Source organism: Cottoperca gobio, chromosome 1 (genome assembly GCF_900634415.1).
Source record: "Cottoperca gobio chromosome 1, fCotGob3.1, whole genome shotgun sequence".
NCBI lineage: Eukaryota > Metazoa > Chordata > Actinopteri > Perciformes > Bovichtidae > Cottoperca > Cottoperca gobio.
In genome coordinates this window covers 9717459-9741374 of record NC_041355.1, presented here as the reverse complement: position 1 = coordinate 9741374, position 23916 = coordinate 9717459, and the positions used below count along the sequence as shown (strand labels likewise).

The 23916-nt window shown below is 41.6% G+C and overlaps 1 protein-coding gene across 4 annotated transcripts; it reads left to right on the top strand.

Annotated features, from left to right (window-relative positions):
- The first annotated feature begins 1489 nt into the window (after positions 1-1489).
- On the top strand, positions 1490-23322 carry fam184b (family with sequence similarity 184 member B). Of its 4 annotated transcripts, none has more exons than XM_029430077.1 (18): positions 1490-2048; positions 6937-7125; positions 8384-9058; positions 9646-9781; positions 10209-10360; positions 10467-11000; positions 11768-11875; positions 11990-12288; positions 13905-14055; positions 15181-15300; positions 15469-15601; positions 16074-16204; positions 16569-16684; positions 17897-18256; positions 18351-18477; positions 19436-19543; positions 20128-20230; positions 21406-21786. In XM_029430077.1, exons 1-18 carry the CDS (start codon positions 1899-1901, stop codon positions 21636-21638), a joined length of 3825 nt encoding a protein of 1274 aa, XP_029285937.1. In that variant the 5' UTR covers positions 1490-1898; the 3' UTR covers positions 21639-21786. The 4 variants fall into 4 exon arrangements, with proteins under 4 accessions (XP_029285937.1, XP_029285928.1, XP_029285920.1 ...); XM_029430068.1 differs by lacking the exon at positions 20128-20230 and adding an exon at positions 22715-23322 and having other exon boundaries at positions 1492-2048; positions 18363-18477; positions 21406-21812; XM_029430060.1 differs by lacking the exon at positions 20128-20230 and adding an exon at positions 22715-23322 and having other exon boundaries at positions 1492-2048; positions 21406-21812.
- The last annotated feature ends 594 nt before the right edge of the window (positions 23323-23916 follow it).

Below are 23916 nucleotides of genomic sequence, written 5' to 3'. Positions count from 1 at the left end.
CTCAAAGGCATTCATGGTGTTGCATGAATATGTGAAAAACTCATGAAAGAATGAAAAAAGAGAGCTTGAGAACCAATTGCTGTGTGATGTAGACATGACCTCAGATTGTTGTTTTTCAAAACGTTTTTTTGGATACAAGCAGCTAAATGTTGCTCACGTGGACCATAATCCTAAATAAAGTTGTGTTTAATGAAATAACCACAAACTAATTGACACAGAAAATGTTGTCCCATGTGTTATTCTTGCACTGAAGTAGACTACTGGGTCTCTACTCTAGAGTATTGTCTGCTGTGTACTCTGTACTTGATGAGCAGTTGGAGGTCAGAGGGCACACAATACATTGGTGGTGGGTGAATTGGGTTGGTAGGGAACCAGTAGCTCATTTTTCCATGGGGGCCTCCTGACAGGTTAATCCGACTATAAGGCATAATATATAGTTAAAGGGGCACTCCATCAATTTTACACATAGGCTACAGGTCAGTCATGAAGAGCGATAATCAGCTTGTGAAAACAGGCCTCTGCTCAATCGATTTTTTTACCTTTTTGTTTTATATTTGTCTTGCAGGTCCTCCAACTTTATGGCACTACAACATTTCTGGACTACCCTTATAGAGTTAGGGATGTTGCAATGTCAGTGGTGCCGAGTGTATATTAGAATGTGTTCATGTGGTTTGCACTTTAAACTCAGAGAGGGGGGAATAGAGAAATAACTTATAGTCTACACATAAAGGGTACAGTTTCACAAAGGTGTTACATTAAGAGAAAATCGTTGATCATTATATAGCTATATATGATAATAAATAGTCAAGGCTATTTGAAATAAACACATGGTAAAACCTATTTTTGTGTTCTCCTGTGTGAATGAAATACTTGACAAATGAAAAGTATTTCTCATTTAATTAGAACCTTAAAAGCAAAATGAACATAACAGTTTCAAGTGAAATTATAGGGAAACAAATCAATCAATATTACAATGAATACACCGTTAATACGCCTTAGTCACATTGAACTGAATGGTAATATAAAGTGTGATACAAAACCAAAACCGCTATCTTCAAAAGATATTCCTAATATTTCACATCATATTTTCTGAGAAGTTTGAGTTACTATGTGCTTAATTATCAATTAAGATGAAATAACTTTGTATCACGATATTTCCATTTATGATTTAATCACTCCCATTGATTCCATTGAAAGACGATCAATTATCATATTGAATTATCGCCCAGACCTAAGTGGTATTAGAAGTACCGGTAGCCTTGTAGCCTAATAATACAAGATGTACTTTCCACATTACTTTCCGCTTAATATAAGAAATGACCAGCAGTCACATGTTTCTGTTTATCTGACAGATAGAGTAAAATCACACAACTAGACCCCGGAGACCCTCCTCCCCTCCTCACGGTGATTGATACAGCAGCGCCGGTAGGGGCGGGGCAGCACTGCAGCAGTGCGCCTCTCGAGCTGTCTCCGGTAATGTTCCATAGGATACACACGCCCCTCTCCGCCCCTGCCGCGAGACAGGTGGTTGGACTATATGCCTTCATCCTTGAGCGCTCCCTCTTATAATAAAAATATCTGTTGACAGCAGGGAAGGGTCGGTTGGCGCGAGCGCGTCCCCGATGGACTTCCAGCGTGTGACCTCCGCGATCACCGGGTGGACAGAGAGAGGGGGGCAACAACCGGAACGCACGAGGAGAGCCCCGCCGATCTACAACCAAATGTTTTCCGGAGAATCGCTCGAGCTGCTGTTCACGGGAGGGGGTCTACCGACAGAGGAATGAGATGCACGAGTAAAAAGTTGACACGATTTTGGTGGGAATTTTCATCTGAGAGGAGGCGGCAGGATAATTTCTGACTATCCTCCGGTCTGGGAAGTTCCCTCGGGGGGGTTCATTATGGCTTCAGGCGCCGGTAAGGCTGCACAGCCCCTCGGGCCGGGCTCTTCCGTTAACGGGACTGCGGCAGAGTTCCCGAACATCGAGCAGGAGCTGTACGACTACCAGATGCACAGCAAGATGTGCAAGAAGATTGCTCAGCTCACCAAGGTAAGACCTGCCGGTGACACCGAGAGAGGCGCGCGGACGAGCTGTCACTGACTGTCAGGCTGATTGGATGATCTGATGGCTGCCTCACTATCTGCCATCGCATCGCAATGTAATTAGGCTACATAGCCAATTGAGAAGGCGACCTGTATTTATCCTGTGATATGTTAGATGGACACCAACAGATGTCAACGTCAATGCTTACATAAAGATAACATTGATCCATATTGATTCAACAATAATAATTAATAAGAGCATTAGCCTATAGGCATACAATACAATATTTCAGTAATGGAAATAAACTCATACATGCTTAAGCACCATTATAGCCTAGGTGTGCACTGTGTTACAAATCATCATCAGCTCTGGGGATAATGATTGGAAAACTTGGATCAGGGTTCATATGTCTTCGTGACTGACACAGTAATTAGACATTAGCGATCATTGAGAGCTTTAGATGTAGGTTGAAGATGTTCTGCTATTTCAGAGCCAAACCTTTCAGGCAGCAATTAGTACTGGTGTAATTATCAGTTAATGTATGGATTATCTTCGCCATGCATCGACTTATAGTTTACTTTAGACGGTTAAATGTAAAAATAAAAGAAAGAGAATTGCACATCTCAAAGATTGCATAAATGCCACAGCCCAAAATGATGTCTCTTTGTTTGACCAACAGATAAAAAAAGGTATCAATTAACAGTGATATTAAACAGATAAAAGCAGCAAACCCCCACATCGAAGAAGCTGGAACCACCAAATTCCTAATATCTGTCATAAAAATGCATTCATTGAATAATCAATACATTGTTTTGACATGATTATAATCATTTCTTAATTAGCAGCGACATATGCTGTATATCTTCCACATCTGTATGTGTGTAAGTGTGCAGGCAGGGATGCTTGACATCTTGTATCTGCTCTGGCTTTTCATACAGTAAGCATTCCTATATGGGGATTCTCCCTCTCTCTGGTGAACAATAATGCTTACAGAAGCAGGGCATGACCCATCGCTTGTTGAGCTATGACAATTACTGATGACTGTGCAGTTCCCATCCTCCCTTATGGCTTCACCTCTGTGCAGCCTGTAGGTGAGTGTGTGTGTGTGTCCAAGAGCACATATGTGTAATGCAATACATTGTGCAGTTTAGGGCTGCAACTAACATCATTATCATTAATTTGCCGTTTAGTTTTTCAATTAATTGTTTGGTCTATAAAATGTCAGAAAATGGTGAGAAATGTCCATCCCAGTTTCTCAAAGTCCAAGGTGATGTCTTTAAATGTCTTGTCTTGTCTTGTCAGTCAAAATCCTGAAGAGTTTCAGTTTAACATGATATAAAACAGAGAAAAGCAGGAAATCTTCATATTTGAGGGGCCATTTTTGCATGAAATATTACTTTATAAATGATCAAATAGTTGGTGATTATCTATCTGTGGATTTACTAATCGATTTGTCAACTAATTACTGCAGCTCTACTGCAGTTGTATTTGCGTGTCTTGTTCAGAAAGCTTCTTCTCAGACATACACAAACAAAGATGACACAGATGAGGGGTCAGCACTTGTGTCTGTGCTTGTTAGGGGAATTTGCCAGCCTAGTCTTCTACCTCTCCTGCCCTCTGCTCCTTCCACCCTAATGAAAAAGAAGCCTGGACTTGCTTCTCTCTCTTGAAACTTTATGCAAGCCCTGCCATCCCGCTTTAGCCCTTGATGGCCGCAGTAAATAAATCCGAAACCCAGAGCGCTGATGAAATATAAGAATCATCAAATCCGATATTTGGTGTAAGCATTTTCTCCGAGCTTTGGTATGCTGGGCATGTGACACATAGCTTATTTGAGTGTTTTGGGGCGGGGTGTGGAGTGCAGAGGAGAGGAAGCGGGAAATGGGTCAGCTGTGGTAACCTTATATATTTATTAACCTCTGCTCACACACACAGTCATGCACTTGCACTTAACACACCTCCTCACGTCGGCCCGTCCCTAACTCCTCCACTAACCCATCCACACTTATGCTTGACTTGCACAGCTGCCTTCCCCCCTCCCTCTACATCAACCTCCCTCCCTCTCTGACACTGAGTGTGGGTCTGCCCTGGTTGAATGGGTGCTGCTAAAGATAAACCAGTAGCACGTCGGAGTGTGTTTATATGGCGGAACAAGCCAATAGGAAGAAAGCAAGAGCTGACCATGTCAGGCCAGCTGTTGTGAATGTTCACATAAGCTTGTGCGTGAACAGGCATGCACACACTCACATGAATACACAGAAGAGAGTAGTGTCTTCACGCCACTCAATGAGATCAACAGTAGCATAATAAAGTGTGTGTTTGTGTGCACATATATGCCAACACTTTTGATTGGCAGCTCTAATTCTGTCTATGTGATTTCCTGTACTTATCTAGCTTACACTGTCACAATGTTCCCTGCTTTGTAATCCAGCACACCCGGTACCCTCTTTGATATGTGTGGAGGTGTGTGTGTGTGCGTGTGTGCGTGTGTGCGTGTGTGTGTGTGTGTGTAGGGGTGCTGATGTAAGAGAAAGTGTGTGCATGCGTGCTTGTCTCTTTGCCTAACCTCTCCTCTGTGCACCAACCATTCACTCTACATTTCACTCCAGTTTCAAAAATCCTCGTCCAGACTCTCCTTTACACTGTAGAACAGAATATTAATTTCATGCTTTGCTGACTATGAAGTTATTGTCAATAAGCACGGGCACTAGCTTGTGAGGCTACATGAATAACATTATCGACTGGCAGGATCAATATGGGGATCTCGAGACAGGATTTACAGGAGCAAGTATCCACTCTCCGTCCGAGCTGCCATGCCAAGTGTCTTGAGAATTTACACTCAAAAAGCTGAATCAAAGTGTGAGACCTTATTACACTGAAGAAAAAAACAACATAGAACATAACTGATGACCTCTCGCACCGGCCTAGCAGCTGACAATTCGTCCCAGTCAGATAGTGGATAGGTAGAAACTGGCCAAAGAGGACAGCCAAGAACAGCACACACACACGCACGCATACACACACACGCACTCACGCACATACACACACACACACACACACACACACGCGTGCACACACACTCCCCTCAGATTCTGCCTTCAGTGTCCCCTTCAGTCCTCTGAGTCATGAGTCATAGTTCACCAGCCAAAGTTCATGCACAGTGACGTTATTGAATAGCCAGTGTGACATACTGTCCAAGTGTTTGACTGGCAGGACAGGGAGAGGCGGGTTTGTGATTACGATTTGGGAAGATGTCACATCCATCATTGATATCCATCGGCAAATTATACGAGATAAATCATAGATTAACTGACATTGACAATGTTGAGACCGTGTGTGTGTGTGTGTGTGTGTGTGTGTGTGTGTGTGTGTAAAAGAGAGAGGTGGTGACACACACACACACACACACACACACACACACACACACACATACACACACACAGGGAATGTCCGGCAGTGCTGTGCCAGCTGTGTGCTGCAGACAGAGAGGCGTCTGGGTAAAATATGAGCCTATGCGTCCCCTGCATACACCCATGCACATGCACACACACACACACATACCTCTGCGGGTGGGTAAGTGAGCCATCAGAGTCAGTAGGCGCAGACGATGACACTGTAGACATGGCGTAGAGGGTAAAGTGAATAGTGGGGAGAAACAGGCCATATTTCAGGTGTTAGTCACGGACTATATTAGGAGGGGGAGAGACTCCACACATGCTCGCAGGCAGGAGAATCACCGCATAAAGCTGCAGCGCCTGGATATTAGCTCACGATACTTTGGTTACAGCAGATGAACACTGTTTGTCAGTGTTGCTGTTTAACCTCTATTATTTGTGTTTGGGGGATTACTGTGTTTCCATGTCACTCCAGTCAGTTTAATATTTGTTATCATAAAGCTGCCAGCTCTAAATATTGGCTCCATATTGTCTGTGTTTGTGGACTAGTGTTGGTGTCAGTTTTCCTGCTGTTTGCCATGTACTCCAGTTAAATGAATATAGAGGAAACAACACCACAGAGTGAATCATCTGAATCCAGGAGGATGTAAACTGTAACCAGGTCAAATTATACTGAGGATTGTTTTCCAAAGAAGAGTTTAAGGTTAAAAAAGCAACATTGAAAACTATCACCAAACAATAATATATACAAGTAAGTCCTGTCAGTCACATTAATAATAATAATAATAATAATAATAATAATAATAATAATAATAATAATAATAATAATAATAATAACACATTTTATTTGTAAAGCGTCTTTCCAAGCTAAAAGCAATCTCAAGGCGCGTTAAGTAAAACCGTGAATAAAATCTCAAATGTAGTCCATAGACTGTTTTATACTCAATTTGTGCTTACAAATCAAATAAGGAAGCCAATTTGAATATTTTCTTATCAAAGGGGAAACATCTATTACTCAGTCTGCAAATAAATGTTTTAATGTCAGCTTAAACGCAACAATGACTGGCTGTTTCAGCTTTAAATTATTCTGCAGTTAGTTCTAAAAATAGAGAAAAGCACTTCTTCCTCAATCTCTTGACCTGAGGGACAGAAAACCCTAAAACCTTTCAGCTACTGTAAAGAACAAAGAAAATAACGATCATGAAGAGAGCCCTGGCCTAATAAAAACATATCCTAATTAACCAAGAATACAAAAGAGAAATTAATAAACATAGTAATCTGTGATCTGCAATTTTTGGAGCACGTAGACTGTAGAAGGCACATTAGTATGAGATACGAACATAATCACGTGTCAGTTAAGAGGAGTGGTGGTGATCTGCTCATGTTTGGCTGCATGACCTATCCCTAAAAGAGACGATGACAGTTCGAAACATACATTTAGGGCAGAAATGTGTAAAAATCGTTAAATCTTCCCACCGTGTGTTGTTCACCTTCTTCAGGTGATTTATTCTCTGAACATGAAGAATGAGGAGCAGGAGGCGGCCCTGCTGGCCTTGAGCCACGCCCACCACGATGAGCTGCGCCGCATCCTGATGGAGACGTGTCATGAAGGGGAGGGGTCGCTGCTGAGGACACGGCTCCTCGAACTGCAGGACTCCCTGGATGAGCAGCAGAGAGTTGGAGCCCAGGTGTGTGTGTGTGTGTGTGTGTGTGTGTGTGTGTGTGTGTGTGTGTGTGCACTCTTACCCTCCTGATCATGAGATGAACAGACCTCATTCAAGGGCACGTTGTATTGCTGTAATTGAATGTGTAAATTCCCAGCAGGAGCAGCAAATCAAACCCACCCCTCATGTGACCTACAACAGTTAACCTAGTTCAGATAGCCTGTGACTTTACCCAGCAATAGACTTCATGCCTAATTTACATGCTGTGCACCACAATAAAACATCTACATGAATCATAAATACCCACATGACTTTCTTATGAGCTCTTGGAAACAGCATGCTTCTTAACAATTAAAGGGATGAAAAATGTAATCCGACCATAAACCTTTATTTTATAATGTGTAGTCGTCTTTCCTTTTGTTTCCTGTTTTTGCTGCCAATTCAGAAACATGTTACCTACCAGCAAATACATTCCTAAAGATAAAAGATATTTATTACCTGCACCCTATGGGGCTCTGTTTTTGTGAATTTGGTAACCAGATGTATAAGCACAATCCTAGTGCAGTGCAGTCTGCAAAAAGGGGCTACAACAAGATGCATACATTGATAGTAGGAGGAATATATTAGCAGCGTTGGAGCGAGCGAGTGCCAAAGTGCTACTGATGCAAATATTATGACAATGCAATACGCATTAACTTGTGTTGAAGTCTTATGCTGTATCCACAGAAAATAGTGGTTCTTAATAGTAGCAGATCTGTTAAACTCATACATCAACAAACATCAAACACAATTACATTTAACCCACCACTGAACATCATATAACTGCAGGCACCCATCACATATCTTTATTCTGTGTGACCATGATAACAGTAAAACACTCAGTCATCCAGATAAAGAAAGTAATAGACTCTATAATATTTGTTTCCTATAACTTCCCCTATAATCTAAATATGTATTATAATAATATAAAGAATCCTGGTTATGTGACAATCTGAATAGAGGTTTAGAATCGGTACCGTGCAGGCAGGTAATGATGTTTTGTCACATGAGTATTGTTTGAATGTCAACACTGTAGCTAATTACCATTTATGGCTACATTCTTACTTCAGTGGTCTGAGTGTTGTTGGGAGTGCAAATATAATTTCTTTAAATCAATGCCTTGAGTAATTTGGGCAGTTCTTAGAGAAAAGGCTGTCTTACCCACTACTAAGGATGCACACTCTTTGGGCAGTGACTTTAAATGTAAGTGCAGTGTGTAACACGTTATCCTTTGTGCCTCCAGGTGCAGGCAGACTTTGAGTGCTTCCGGATACATATGGGGGAAAGGGAGCGTGAAACTGAGGCAGAGTTGAGAAAAAGATTTGAGGAGAGGCTCCAGGCTGCAGAGGAAGAGCTCCAGGAGGCCAAGGTCCAGATCTGCGAAGCCCAGGAGGAGAGCCTGCGGTTGAGCAAAGAACTGGAGAAGGCCGGGGAGCAGATCCAAGAGATGGATGCCAAATGTGAGGCGCTACTGAAAGCAACCGACGAGGAGAGACAGCGGAAAGAGGAGCAGAGACAAAGTGAAGATGAGGAGAATAAGAAAAAGAAGGAGGAGAGACAAACAGAGGAGCGAGAGGACTCAAAAAAAGCAAAAGCACTCTTAGAGGAGGTAAAGACGCTGAGAGAGGAGAGGGATCGAGCAGAGGAGGAGAAGAGGCGAGCAGTGAAAGACGAGAAGACGCAATGGGAGCAAAAGATGAATGATCTAAACGAGGAGCAAGAGGAAATGAGGAAGAAGATGGAGGCAGAGTGGAGGGATGAGCGGCGGAGGTGGGAGGAGAGGGAAGAAGAGGAGAAGAAGGGAATGCACAGCGCACTAAGAGAGAGAGTGAAGAGGGCTGAGGCAGAGGTGGAAAGTCACCTGGAGAGGTTGGCTGAGAGCAAGAGAAATTCAGTCAAACTGCAAGAGCGAATACAGGTACGCACACTCATAATCCTTCCACTCATACTAAAACTACAATGCTGTGAAAATGGAGGGGTAAAGGAAATTGAAATGTTGCAGCTTCCTGTCTCTGATGCACCCAGCTAATGACTGTGTTGATGGGAAAGGGAGCGAGGTGGAGGCAGAGAGAGACGGGTCTTGCTTGTCTAACCACTGGCTGCCCTCCCTGAGTGCTATTCCCCCTGCCAACTATCTGCTAATGAGTAGTTTGTGCAGGATAGATTCACTGCACCACCACCATTACCACCTCATGGAAGAGCATTAAGAAGCCCTATGAGAGCTGGCACAGAGCTGACATAAGCCCGCACAGCAGACCATTAAAGGTTGATAGCTGGGATAGATAGCTGCCTGACTCACCACATTTCATCCCCAAAATATATTCCTATCGCCCTCCCCGTCTCTCTGACTTGTGTTCTTTCTCTCCTTCCTCCTTATCTCTCTCTCCCTCATCCGTCTTCTTTTTTCCCCTTTTCTATTCCCCTGTGTACTTTGTTGAAACCACAATACTCCTCTGTATCGCCCTTCTTACTTGCCCTCGCGCCAACCTTCATGACTCCCTCCAGGACCTGGAGGAGGAGCTGGAGCTGGATCGGAGGCGTGTGTCCGAGGCCGAGGGCGTGGCCAAGCGGGCGGAGGAGGAGCTTGCGGTCGCCAAGGAGAGGCTGCTGCTGCAGGAAGACGAGCTGCAGAGCAGAGCAGGTAGTCGTTCAGTCTGTGTCCGCCTGCCCTCTTACCTGTCTTCTTACCTGTCTGCTGGAGAAAGCTCACATCGACGAAAATCAGCTGTGCTCAGTGCATTTCCATTATTCTGACTCAGCGTTAATTAAGTTTTCGCCTCACGCCATTATAATATATACAGAAAATGCAACAAACGCACATTATTCATCCTCCATAAAGGCAAACAGTTTCATCAAAGTGTCATCATACCTAGTCAGCAAAAACGCCCTGAATTTTATTTATTGCACAAGAATGATTTTTGTTTTAGGCACTTCCTCATTCAATATCGGTCTGCTGTAAGTCCATTCTGCTTCTATTATGCATAATCAATCAATACGTGCTTGTGCATGTCTGTGCTTGTGTTCACTTATGTGTTTGTTGGTGTGTGTTCTCTGTTTGTGTTTATCAGAGGAGCTGCTGAACCGCGGAGGCTGTGAGGTGTGCGTGTGTGCTGAAGTGGAGGAACTGAGGAGCCAGGTGAGCCGACTGCAGAGCAGGAACAGAGAGCTGGAGCTGCAGAGCTGCGGCAGAAATAGCGACCACGCCCGGCAGATACGCCAGGTAAAACACACAAACACACACACAATGAAAAGCTGTTGCATTGAATTAGATTGTACAGTTGTGCCTAATAAAGTGGCCATTGAGCGTATGTTGTGTGTATTCATAGCACGCTGAGGCCCTGTCCAGTCTGCGTTCTGAGATGGTGAGAGCCCAGACAGAAGAGTTGCGACGCATCCAAAAACATGCAGACGATGAGAGGGACAAACTGCAGAAGGAGATAGAAAAAGAGAGAGAAACCTTACTGAAGGAAAGAGAACAAGAAAAGAATAAGTTTGAGAAGGACAGAAACAGACTGCGCAGAGAGAGAGAGGAGGAGAGGGAAGAGGTGGAAGGGATCAAAGAACGCCTGAGGAGAGAGAAGGAGGAAGAGGTCGACCGGCAGAAGAAGGAGCTGGATGTCGAGAGGGTTCGCGTTCGCTCGCAGTTGGACAAGAACATTGAACAGGTCGAGGCGGAGAGAGCCAATGTGCAGCAGAAGCTGGAAGACGAGAAGAAAAGATTGGTGGAGAAGGCTGAGGAGGACAGGAAACGGTTGAAGGAGCAGGTGCGGAAGGCGATAGAGGAGGTGATGAGGAGGCATGCGGCCGAACTTCACAGCGTCCAAGAAGCTCTGAGCTCGGAGAGGAAGACCAACCAGGAGGTCAGCATCTGTCCACGAGGGGGTTGTTCCATTTTTTTGTCAGAGCATTTGGACTGAGTGCAGTAAGAGGACACATAATATATCATATCATAATGTGCACTGATATCAGAATTTAAAGCTGAAATGTAAATTTGGCAGCCAGCTCCTATACACGTAATTATTTTAGTTTCAGTCAGATTTTGGGTTTAATTATTTCAGATACAAGAACGAACCGCTGTGAGAAATAACTTTTACTTTCATCGTCTTAAACAGCTGCAACAGTTTCTCCAGCTCTGAGTCCATGTGATGCACACGTGCTCTTTATAAAGCGTACACAGAAATCAGGGTTCTCCAGTCGAGATCACTTAATCCGTGAACCTGATAAAGGTCTTTCTTGTAGATATGAAATTAAAGATATCAAGCTGCAATAATTAAGTTACGTAATTTTTGATTAAAAAAAAGTCTGAAAATTTAAAACAATTTGTGTAGCTTTAATGTTTTTTGTTTCATCTACTCTCCTGTTAATCATCTCGCGACTCCTTCACCACTGGTCTTAAAGAGCATGTTTAATGAATCTTTTTTTTTACTACGAAAAAATATAATATAATGAGATTTTATCACATAATTGCCTGCCCTTTGAGCCTTCTTATAATGTGCACTTCATCGTTACACATGATTAATTAGGCTTAGTAATAAGGAGATGATAGTATGATCGGGTTAAAGTGCTAAAAAGAAGATAAATTGTGAATTTAATAATGTTTTTTGATGAGGATGAATTTCTTTGGAAGGTGTGTGTACGTTTGGATGAAGAGAGGAGGAGCGCTGAGGAGCTACGCAGCGAGCTGGAGAGGGATAGAGAAGAGCTGAGGACAAAACTGAAAGATGCCACCAATGAGGTCAGAGGTCAAAATAAATGATGTGTTTTTACCAGATAAAATATATCACATCCAATTATTCATAGTTTTTGTTGTAATATGTGAAGTGAAAATGAAAGGTTCCCGCGCTCTCAGGTCTGTAGGCTGCAGTCAGCGATCCAACAGAAGGACAAGAAAGAGAAGGTAGCCCCTGAAGCTGCTGCCTCATGCGGACCGCAGTGCTCTCGTCTGGAGGAAGATCTTCATCAGACTCGGAGTCGAATGGCTCGGCTGCAGGAGGAGTCAGAGAGGCATCGGGACAGGCAGCAGAGAGAGATAGCGTCCCTGAGAGCTGACAAACACCGGATGGAGGAGAAAGTCCTGGAACAGAGCCGACTGAACACGGAGAGGAGTCTTCTCGACCAGAGCCAGCGGCACACTGAGGACCGGATCAGGTAGCAGAATAAACATCATCCTGCCAGAAGTGCTTTGGCTTACAGTACAAAGCCTCCACTCTGCGTGTAATCCCCCCCTGTCATCCTGTTAAGAGATCACTGGGGAAGATCAAAGTTGAGAAGCAAATCATTCAAATTGTATCTCATAATAACCTGCAGCCATGGCTGTCTAGTTATGTTTTAAAATGGGGGAGCAAAATACAGAAAGATACATAATTGGTTGGGGGGTCTGTGGATCCTCCCCAAGAAAAGAAAATTGTAATTTAAAACAAATTTCCTGCATTTCTACACCACCTATCCTGTTGGATTAAGTCAAGAAACAGCCACCTGCACTCTTCTAGATTAGTTAGAATGAGGGTGCTATGAAAACCAAGAAACCATCAAACATCCTGAATAATAAAATCAACAAGATGCAAAAATGTAAAAGCCACAAAAAGAGCAGAATCTTTGATTCCTTCGCAAACGTTCCATATTCACAGCCGTATCCTGTCCAATTCACAAGCTAACGTTACGTGGGCTGGCTGGCAAAGTTAGCTAACGCTGACTCGCAAATCAGTTTGGCACTTCAGCAACAATACAGTCCTACTTCAGTCAGCGGGCCGAGCCGATCTTTTCCTAGGTTCTATTTTCAGTCCATGATCACAGTTAGGCTAAATGTTCCTTACCTTTCTAAACGATCAGCGACGGGTTCGACTGAACCAACTCAAAGGGTGCTCCAAACATGTGTGATTTTTTTTATTACTTGTTTTTGTCACTTTTTTTTGTCAGTGGCATGGTCATTTGTATAGTCTGCCTAAATATAATGAGCTGATTGTGAAGATTATGATGATTAGTATTTCATAAAGACAAAACGTGGTGTAGCAAAACAAATGCATTTGCTCAACTTGCTCCATTGCTCAGGTGCCTGTGCCTGCAGCATCTTCCCTCTCTTACATTACATCAGTTTAATTTAAATGAGCTTTATTGACAGGTAATGTGTTTTACCAGAACAAAAGATGACAAGAAATTAGCCTCAGCAATAAAAAACGATTCATGGTGATGTACAGTATACAACAGTGTTAGTACATCGATAAAAATGTAATCAATATCACAATCCAAATAAACTTTAGCCATACCAATTAGTCCTGTCACGTCTCATATCGTGATTCTACATATCTTCTCTTTTATTACAGTATACACACACTGAAAACAGCCTCTTTTTAAAAAAAGTGTGTTTAATGGCTCTAAAATGACATTAAACATAGCGGTTTCCTCTCTTATAAAGGTATGACATCATTGGTGTTGTTTATTATTCAACAATAGTCATAAGACTTTTCTGTGTTGGGGTCACACATTTACAAAACCTGTTAGCGAGAGATATAAAGATTTCTGCTCCAGAAATAAAACCAGTGAATTCATAATATCTTCATATAACACAGAAAACTAGGTTTGGACGTTTATGAAATAAAGTTATTAGGAAAAGTGAGATATAATTAGGTTACTACCACATCTACAACTTAAAATAATCGTTAGAAGCACAAGACACTGTAAAATGAGTGTAGCAAGAAGAACTTAATAGTACATTTGCATGTAGGTTAACTCACATTCTCACTTCTTGTTCTGATGCATGCCTCCAGGGCAGAGTGTGAGGATCGTCTCAGAGCGGAGTTCAGGATAGAGATGAATGCCGCCGTTGCTGAGAGCGAACAAAGATGGCAGAACAAAGAGCAGGAGCTGCAGACCCAGATATCTGAGCAGCAGAATCAACTGAGCGAGTTGCAGTCACAGGTGAGTCTCCTGCACAAACCATCTGTGATTCTTGTTCACAGTACCTTCAGGCATGCTGATTCCCTCTATTAATAGCATCTAAATATAGCTTGATAATCAGACCAAATTGCTGTTTGGTTTATTGTTGTCATTTGAATTTCTTAAAAAGAGAGATGGATATGTGGGCACTGAACCTGAGGTCTGACACAGATCTAGAACAAAACTAAACAATGTTCCTAAAAAAAAGCTGAATGGACTAAATGGCTGATGAAGCTACATGTGTTGGTTAGCTGTAGACTGCAGCATCGATTGACTTTCTCAATTAATCATTTTCTTTATGAATAATGTCAGATAATAGTGAAATATACCCATTATAATTTATCATAGCCAAAGATGATGTCTTTTAAATGCTCGTGTTCATCGATCAACTGTCCAAAACCAACAGATATACAGTGTGAGGAAGTAAAGCAGCACATTCTCATATTTAAGAAGCTATAACAAGTAAATATCAATTAATCATTTCTAAAACAACATGTTGTGGATCAGATTCTTCACCTTCAGTTGCCTTCAGAATGACATTCAGTGTGTCACGTTTCATTTCGGCTCTACGAAATCAAAACTGTCAAACCACACATTGAGATAAGTTTACTAGTCATGATAAATACTTCTCAGCCTGTAAGCAGTTGTACAATGACCTCTGTGGCTCTGAGAAAATAACCCTGATGATGTTACCTGGGTGTCTGAGCTTACAGAAAGCCTGCTATGTGGAGAAAGATGTGGGTGTTTACCAGGCTGGAAGGATGTAACACTTTGTCTTTTAGCTGCAGTATGTTAGGATCCAGTGTTTTGAAGCCTGACTCATTCTAGAGACTAAAAGTCTGGATATTTCAGTTGCATCAATTTGACCCCAACTTAATGGAAGTGCATTATTAAATTGCTGGAGTACTCTTTTAATTAGTTCCATAAGCCTATTTTGTGTGCACAGTAAGGTGTGTTTATTTTAAGAAAGCTTCTCTGAGTCTGCAAATTCTTAAACAAAAGCAACATTTCACATTTAATTCAATGCCTGCTGGCAAATTCATCATCTCAGGATTATTGCATACACACTTAAAAAGTCCTTCGCTCAAGATTTTCTCGCCAATGCAGGCGGAGCAAAAGAAGGAGTGCCAGGAAGATGATTGCCATGGCAACCCCGAAATTGACAGGCTGAGGAAAGAGGTCCAAGACACCATGGAGATAAACAAGAAACTGAGGGATCTGCTGCAGGTACACTAAAATCAAATGTACTCTCTCTGTGATGAATAATTGAACAGCTTTGATGATAGCGCTGCAGTGAGGAGGCATCGTAATGTTCTTCTGTGAGAATATGCTCGATTCTTAATCTTAGTTGGGTACTATTGTAAAAAGGACAACATGTGTGTTGATGTGTTGGAGGAGCCACAAACCCAGACTTCAGGAGAGGAGAGGCACAGCCACGCCAAGGCTCTGCAGGCATTAGAGAGACAGGCGAAAGAAGATGTGCTGTCCGAGAGGAACAGACTACAGACAATGCACCACCTGGAGCTAGGTATCACACACATGTACACACATGTACACACCTGTACACACATGACACCCATGTACACACATGACACCCATGTACACACATGACACACATGTACACATGTACACATTAACAGGCATGAGCATTAGCAGACAGTAACACATTCTGTGTAACACATAACACAGCTGCATGGACAAATGAGCACACACACACACACACACCACACACACACGCACACGCACACGCACACACACACACGCACAAACACACACAGAGCGATATACACTTTGAGATTATAAATTCAACAGTGAAGTTGCTATTGCCATGGATACACTTCACCATGGCAACAGAGGAAGGGTACCTGTTACAGTGGGCCGAATTGATTTTGTTTTTGGTATTTGGTTCTGTGTGTGTGTGTGTGTGTGTGTGTGTGTGTGTGTGTGTGTGTGTGTGTGTGTGTGTGTGTGTGTGTGTGTGTGTGTGTGTGTGATATCAGATAAGCAGCGTGCAGAGTTGACCCAGCAGCACACAGAGTGGAGCAGACAGATGACCCAGAGACACATGCAGCAGATAGAAGACCTGCAGGCTCAACTACAGGCACACACACAGATGATGGCTCTGCAACAGGTAACAAACAGACACACACACACACCCACACACACACACACACACACACACACACTGCGACGACCTCTGGGAACCCATTGGAAACCCACTGGGATGAGTGTGCACAACACATCTCCCAGTCTCTTTGTCTGTGTATCTTTTACTTGCATAATCTCTTCTCGACAGACACACAAGCAAACAAATACACGCGTACGTGCACACAGGAACAAATCCCAAGGATTTCATAATCAAAGTCTTTATCGTTTACATGAATAAAATCCTCCATGGCTCTGGGATTAAGTCCACACGGCACATTACCGTCTGAATCTGATAATTAAGGCAGATATTGACAATGTGTAATGTATGCCTGCTTGTGTGTGTGAAGGATCTGAAGCAGCAGAACCAGAATCAGGTGTTTGAGCGACAGCTGGATGAAAGCCGCTGTGCCATGCTGGAGCTGCAGAGAGAAAATGCAGCACTAAAGAAGCAATTAAAGGAGAGGTAAGGAAAGAAGTGGAGTAGTTCATTCAACATAAATCATATCATTCTGGACTGCAACTATATAACAATTATTTTATTATCTGTCATGTCAAGAGAGAATAATGAAAAATCATCAGTTTCCCTAAAACCCATGGGGATTTACTCAAATAGATTGTTTCATCCAATCTGCAGTCCAAAACCACAGATATTCGATGTACTATCATAGATGACAAAGAAAAGCATACAATCCTCACATTTCAGAAGCCAAAAATGGTGAATGGCTGAAATGATTAATCCATTTAAAATACTTATAGTATTAAGTATCTAATAATTAATAGATTGATTAATCTTTTCAGCTCTAATATCTTTGGAGTCAATAAAACTAATGACCAATTACCAAGTTGCATACTGAACTGAAAGCAACAACTTAAAGGAATAGTTTGACATTTTTGGAGAACATTTTTTCCTTCTTTGCCGACAGTTAGATGAGAAGATCAATAGCACTCTCAGCTTAGCTTAGTTTAGCTTAGCACAAAGAATGGAAATAGGGGGAAACGGCTAGCCTGGCTCTGTCCAAAGGTAACATGATACATCTATAAACACCTCTAAAGCTCACAACTTAGCACATTATTATGGCATGGCCCAGGAGCTACATAGCCCCAGTAAATATAGCGTGTTAATTAGCGAGCTTTAGAAGTGCTGGTAGGTGTGTTTTTTTACTTTGAGCATAACCTAGATAGCACAAATAGGCTAGCTGTTTCCAACAGCTGACAGTCTTTATGACAAGTTAAGCTAACAGTACCTTAATATTACAGACACAAGGGTTGAATCGATCTTGTCATGTATCTCTCTGCAAGAAAGAACGGTATTTTATTGTTATCCCTTACTCCATGCTAATTTATTGACAAAAGATTTAGGATCATTTCCCACTGAAGAAATTGGATATTTATCTGTTAAATGTATCTAAAAGGTCGTATATAACTTGGTTATAATGAGTTTTCAGGTTCACTGCAGGAAATATATGTTGTTATTAATAACTGGTCAATATGAAAACTAGTAGATGTTGCACAGAAATGATATACTATATAGTAAAGTAAAAAGTGGGCCAAATTAGCAGCGGTAGTCCTATTCCATAAGTGATGATTCAGCCATTTTATCATAATTGTTTTATTGTATTGAACGTGCCACTTCCATTATTTCTCTCCATCTCTTGTATCTTCTGCCCCTCATCAGGTCGGCACAGGAGAATCCTGAAGCTGAAGAGAAAAAAGAAGAGGAAATCGTAGACTTGCGGAAGAAGAGAGACGCCCAGCTGGAAGAAGAAGCACAACGTCTAAAGGAGGAAGTGGAGAAACTGAGGGTGGAGATGGAGAAACTGGAGGAGTCGCAGAAACACTGGGAGGAGAAGAAAGAGGAAGACGTAAAAGAAGAGGAGGTGGACGAGGAGAAGAAGAAGGAACGGGAGGAGGACAAGAGGAGAGAAGAGGTGGAGGAGATCAGGAAGAAGCACAAGAAGGAGCTGCAGAGTTTGGTGTCTGAGTACAGCAGCGCCCAGACGCACTTGCAGGCTCGCATCGTGGCCTTGGAGAACGAGTGAGTAGAGGACGGACACGTGGAGATAAAATACAGTACGCAGAGTTTAAAATGAAGGACGGGTATGTGAGAAGAGTGTGTGTTTGTGTATATGATTTAACTGCAGACTGCGTGAGCGGGAGGAACGGTGCAAGAGGAGGGAGCCTCGATGTGATGACCTGCAGCTCGGGAGACTTCAGGAGAGACTGACCGAGAGAGACCAGCTCATTAAACGATTAGTGGTGAGAGAGCACGCACACACACACACACACACACACACACACACACACACACACACACACACACACACACACACACACACACACACACACTTTGCAGACTCTAACAATCACTTGTTCAGCTGTGGAACTGCTCTACTACTTTATTGTTCTAATTGTCAACAAATCCCTGAATTAAATTATTCCCACCAACTAGGGTCGTAGACCAAGTCTGATATAAATTATATGTGCTATAGACATCCATTTAGGGATGCGTAATATGGAGAAAAATCAGATATGATGATATTTTAGGATTGACCTGCTTTCACAAAATATTTACACAATGAGATTTTTGATAAATAATCATCAGTAATGTGGATAAAGTGGGTAAAGGCAAATAATAGAACATCTTGTCTGGTATTTTCAGAAAATTACAATTTAATGTCTAATGCAGCCTTTAAAATCAGTAAAAGACAACACTTTGAAGTGTATATTTTGTAATTTCTTTTGGTTGTAGACTTTTTGTTTTAATCTCAACAAACATTTGGTTGCAAAAAAAGAACTGGTGAGTAGGTGGACCTTGAGTTGAAATCAAATAAAGACATTGAACCCCGCTAAACTGGAAATATAAACTTCTCCAACTCAAATTAAGAAGATTGATGCAAGATGACAGGTGAATTTCAGAAACTCTTGGAGCCAATTAACAGTGTAGTGACCAAGAGTTGATGTAAAACTGGGGCATTTTAACCACTCAAAAACAAATCAGAGTGGAACCGTATCTCCATTAATCATCAGTGGTCATATATGCGTAGGAGAACAGTTTTTCAAGTGTTCTCTGCCAGGGTGCTGTGTCTACCATCTGTGTGGCATGAGGCAGAGTAGCAAACAAGCACACCCTCCAGACACAACTCTAATACAACAACAACAATAACAACTGTGAATGAGGCCAATAACAGTCCTTCCTTGTCCTCCTTCCCTCCAGGAAGAGCGCCATCAGCTGCAGCTCCACCCTCCTGTTGCTGGGGACAACAACACCCTCAGGCTTCGTGACAGCAAGTCCCGCCCCGGGAGCGTCACGCCAACCATGAGGGTGAGTTTGTCTGTTCTGCTCGTGGACATAATGTAATCATCAAAACGAGCCTCCTTCCAGCCAGAAGTGCTCACTGGGCCGGAGCCAACTTACTCACTGACACACTTCCCACTCGACAGATCTGCAGTCTGTCGTAAAGTGTGCCCATCACACTGCTTTTAATTACTAATGATAATAAGAAATAACACATTCATAATTTGCCTTGTGTGATTTAATTTTTTACGAATGAAAATTGGTTTCCTTCAAAATAAAACCAAGTTTTATGATCTTGAACCATCTTTGGATTGTAACCTTAAGTGCTTAACCTTATCCTGCTGTGTGTATGAGCTACACTTTGAATATGATTTGAGGCTGCGACTGAATGCAGGATTCAGTGTGCAATAACTTGCCTACATTCATTTTGGGGTCAGTTATGGTTAAATGATCACAGACCATCTGTGCTGGTACATGTAGGCATGTTTAATGTTTCATGTTTAATGACAGTATTTGAAACAATACTCCACCCAAAACATTTTTAATATCAAACTCACACCTGCAGACTTAAACGATGGTTGTTAAACATTTTGTAATTTATTTTTTGACAGCTAATGGATGCTGTGGTCAGCTTGGATTTCAATGGCGATGAAGGTTTGAGAGAGAGAAAAGGGATCACAACAGACCACTCCTGCAGTGTAACCTACTTCTCTGGTGACTATTTATATGCTCAAAATATGGCTAAATACGCACCTTCTTTCAAAATAATCCGGATTCAAGGTTGTGTACTTAACCATGGTTCTGGCATAAGGCATAGTGGTTCATTAAGTTACAGGAGAGTCTTCGGACGTTTCTATGAAGGTTTCAATTCTTCGTCACTATGTTGATATTGTGACTGATATGAATTCAAGCTGATCACAGCTGCTGTTGTCCATGAAGAAGGTAAGTTCAAACATTTTACAGCATACAGCAGGTGATTGTTTGATACTCATGATAGAAAATATTTTGGGCAGTGAAATTCACTTGAAATTCAGACTTTCCAGTCCATCCCTCTCTGCCACTCTCACTGAGCAGCTACGGCTAAAATTATCTAAGTATGCGCCGTATGAAATCAAAATGATCCTGTCCTCAAAGGAAAAAATGCCTTTTAAAGTAATTACATCCACACAGTAGTTACTAAAAGCATTTTTAGAACAACTACACCTTGTTTTGATGAACCAGACATCTAGCACAGCGCACATTAAAGGATAAGGCTGATGATATTCTATATTTAATACAAATCTTTAAATGCAGGTCACACATATACTGTATCATTTTATTTAAAATCTTACTTAGACAGAAGTAAGTGATGCATTTGTAGGGGACTATTTTCAGCTGCGGAATAATATACATTTTGTGCTCTAGTTAGTATTTACAGTGTGTTGAATCAGAATAAACGACAGCGCCCATCTTCATCATGAAGAAGAAACATGTCACCAAGATCAACAATGTTGAACATTGATGTGTTTTTAATAGTTTTTTGGACAGCAATGGAGCTCTGCACAGAGGAACAAAGCACACAGACTTTTGGTACCTGTGTTTGAAAGAAATTCCTTTTTATTCTTTTTAATTCAACAAGCAATCTGTTGTATTTTAGCAGTATACTGAAAGCAACAGAAGGGCAGAACTGAGTAGACTTTAAAACCTGTTTTTACATATCGCATGTAATATCTTTATCAGATAACAACGTTATTGCATTTTTTCCTCGTACCGTTTTGTAGTTATGTTATTTAAATAAATGCACAAAACTTGAAAAATGGACAAACTCCATTTTGAGTATTATAACACCAACTGCTGGTAACATGCTGGTTTTTAAACATCGACTTGTATGTGAATTTGTCCTCCAACAGAGGAAACGCGTGGAGTCTCCTCCTCGTGTCACCAGCATCCCCAGCACCCCCAGCACCGCTACTTACGACAGGAGCATCTTCATACCCCCCTCCTCCTCATCGTCTTCCTCCTCCTCCTCCGTCCATCAGCACTCCTCCTCCACCCTCCCCCACCAGTCCACCTCCCAACCTCAGAACTCCCCCCACTACTCCACCTCCTCTCTTCCACACAAGCACACCTCCCTCTCCCTTAGCCAACATTCCTCCCCCTCCATCCCTCGCTCCACCAGATCCCGGACTTCCTGCATCCCTCCCACCCCGGCGCCCACCGCCCCGCTCCCCGTCTGCCCCTCACCGCAGACGGGAATCCGCTACGTGTCGCCTTCCTGCCAGGAGCCACATGCACACCTGCAGGCCCAATCAATCAGGTATGAACATTTTAATATCTTGGCTGTGATGTTACAAATCTAAAAACAAGCTGGTCACTAATAACTTTTCATTTCCCCTTACTGCCTTCTTCATGATAAGATACCCACAGTCATAACACAAATATGTCCACATAAGTAAGAAATCAACAAGCAAAGACCAGACACATTCAGGACACAAGTCACAATAGCTTAAATTAAAGGTCAAATTAAGAAAACTATACTATGTCATTATAGATATCTTTCAAGTCACTGTGAACAATAAATCAACAATACAAAGAATGGAGGGAAAAATTGCAAAATATATATATTAAAACAAAACCTATAGAGGTTTCTAAAAAACCTTTTTGGGACACTTGGGACTGAGAAGTATTATTGTGTGTTTGTATCCACATATTTACACATAAACTGTCCATACACATACACGTTTCTTACATATTATTACATATCTGTTAAAACACTTCTTAAAATCCATTTATATACAAAGGCACTCTTAACTTTTATTTTATTGATTATTTTTACTTATTTGACTTTTTCTCATATGTAGCTCCTTTTCTCAATTTTGTATAATATATATATATTTTTATATATATATATATATATATATATATATATAGATAAATATATATATATGTATATATGTATAAATAAGGTTTATCATCATTATTATTATTAATAATATATACAAACACCAAAATGTAAATATGAATGCAAGTCAGGTTTTGAAATAAATGCATCAGAGGTTATGAGTGTGCAGCTTTCCATGTTTATTTTTTTGTTTACCTGCAAGCCAGCACCTCACTACAATAGGTGCGTTGTCAAAATAAGCAAGAACATTAGCATGATGATATATTAATTACACATTTTTAAAAACTCAATGCATGCGTTTCTTATGTGTTTTGCAGGGGGCCGTATCTGGAGCAGAGGGGGACAGAGGGGCTAAAACAGGAGTGGTTCACCAAATACTTCTCCTTCTGAGCACAATTACACACACAGCAGCTGCAAGTACATTTCTGCATACAGGTCATTGCTTCTTATACACATCCGTTTGCTTCCCACACACACCCACACGCACACACAGACAGACATAACCACATCAACAGACATATGGGCTCATCACCAGCAAGGCCATCTCAAACATTGCCTCAAAGCTCAACCAAAAAGTGCTTCTCAAACACAGGCCTGACCTCTTCTCAGAGCACAGGCCTGTCGGATCTTGTTTGTATAGTTTGGAATGTCTCCATGTTTTGTTTTTTTTAAAGCAGTCTTCCTTTTCTAAAATGCAACCTTTGCTCTAATCTCATCACACGATTATTCCAGGCAAATGTACATTTCTTGAAATCAACAACCAAGTGTCTCTTCGGGTATGGAAGCATTCGACGTATTCAATCAAGATCCCAGTCAAAATGGACACACGCGACTCACCGTACCAAAATGAAGCTTGTTTCAATGCAAAAATGTATGATAATCTTACTGAACAAATTGAATAAAATATTTTGTTTTTTTAAGTGCTTCTTCTTTGTACGCTGGTGTAACAAATGAAAGACCAGGTTATCATAGGTATAACATTAAAGGTGGCACCTGCTCAAGATGGACAACCTGTATTTGACGTGCGTAAAACCCACTTGTAACACTTATTATATATTGCACGGTCAATTTTCTTGAAAAATGTAGGAAACAAATACTTTATTAATACGGATACTAATAGATATGAGAGTTCCAATGATGATATATTTACCTACAGTCAATTCTTATTGGCCAACACACAGTATACACCAACAATAAGCTGAATATCTGAAGACATATCGCTCATGCTCGAATTTCCATAAAGCCGTCCTGAGCATTGATGTGCAACGTTGTCCACGATGGACAAATGCACCGCATCACAGTGTACATGTTGTCATATCGCCTAACCCTGAGATAAGATAACCATTCATTGATCCCAAAGCAACTGAATATTGGTCATCCATATTTGGAAAAATAAAAACAATTCTACCTGTAAAAATGAGGCTACAGTTACCGACATTGAAATCTGACTGTGCAGATTATCTGGAGTCTCGCATATCATCGTATTGTGCTGGTATCTTTATTAAGACCACAACTGATG

Bases quoted from the DNA above. Each gene is read 5' to 3' on its own strand.
- fam184b (XM_029430060.1), top strand. From the start codon at position 1,899: ATGGCTTCAGGCGCCGGTAAGGCTGCACAGCCCCTCGGGCCGGGCTCT. The intron at 7,126-8,383 runs GTGTGTGTGTGT...TTGTGCCTCCAG, and splicing joins AGCAGAGAGTTGGAGCCCAG to GTGCAGGCAGACTTTGAGTG. The intron at 16,205-16,568 runs GTAACAAACAGA...GTGTGTGTGAAG, and splicing joins AGATGATGGCTCTGCAACAG to GATCTGAAGCAGCAGAACCA.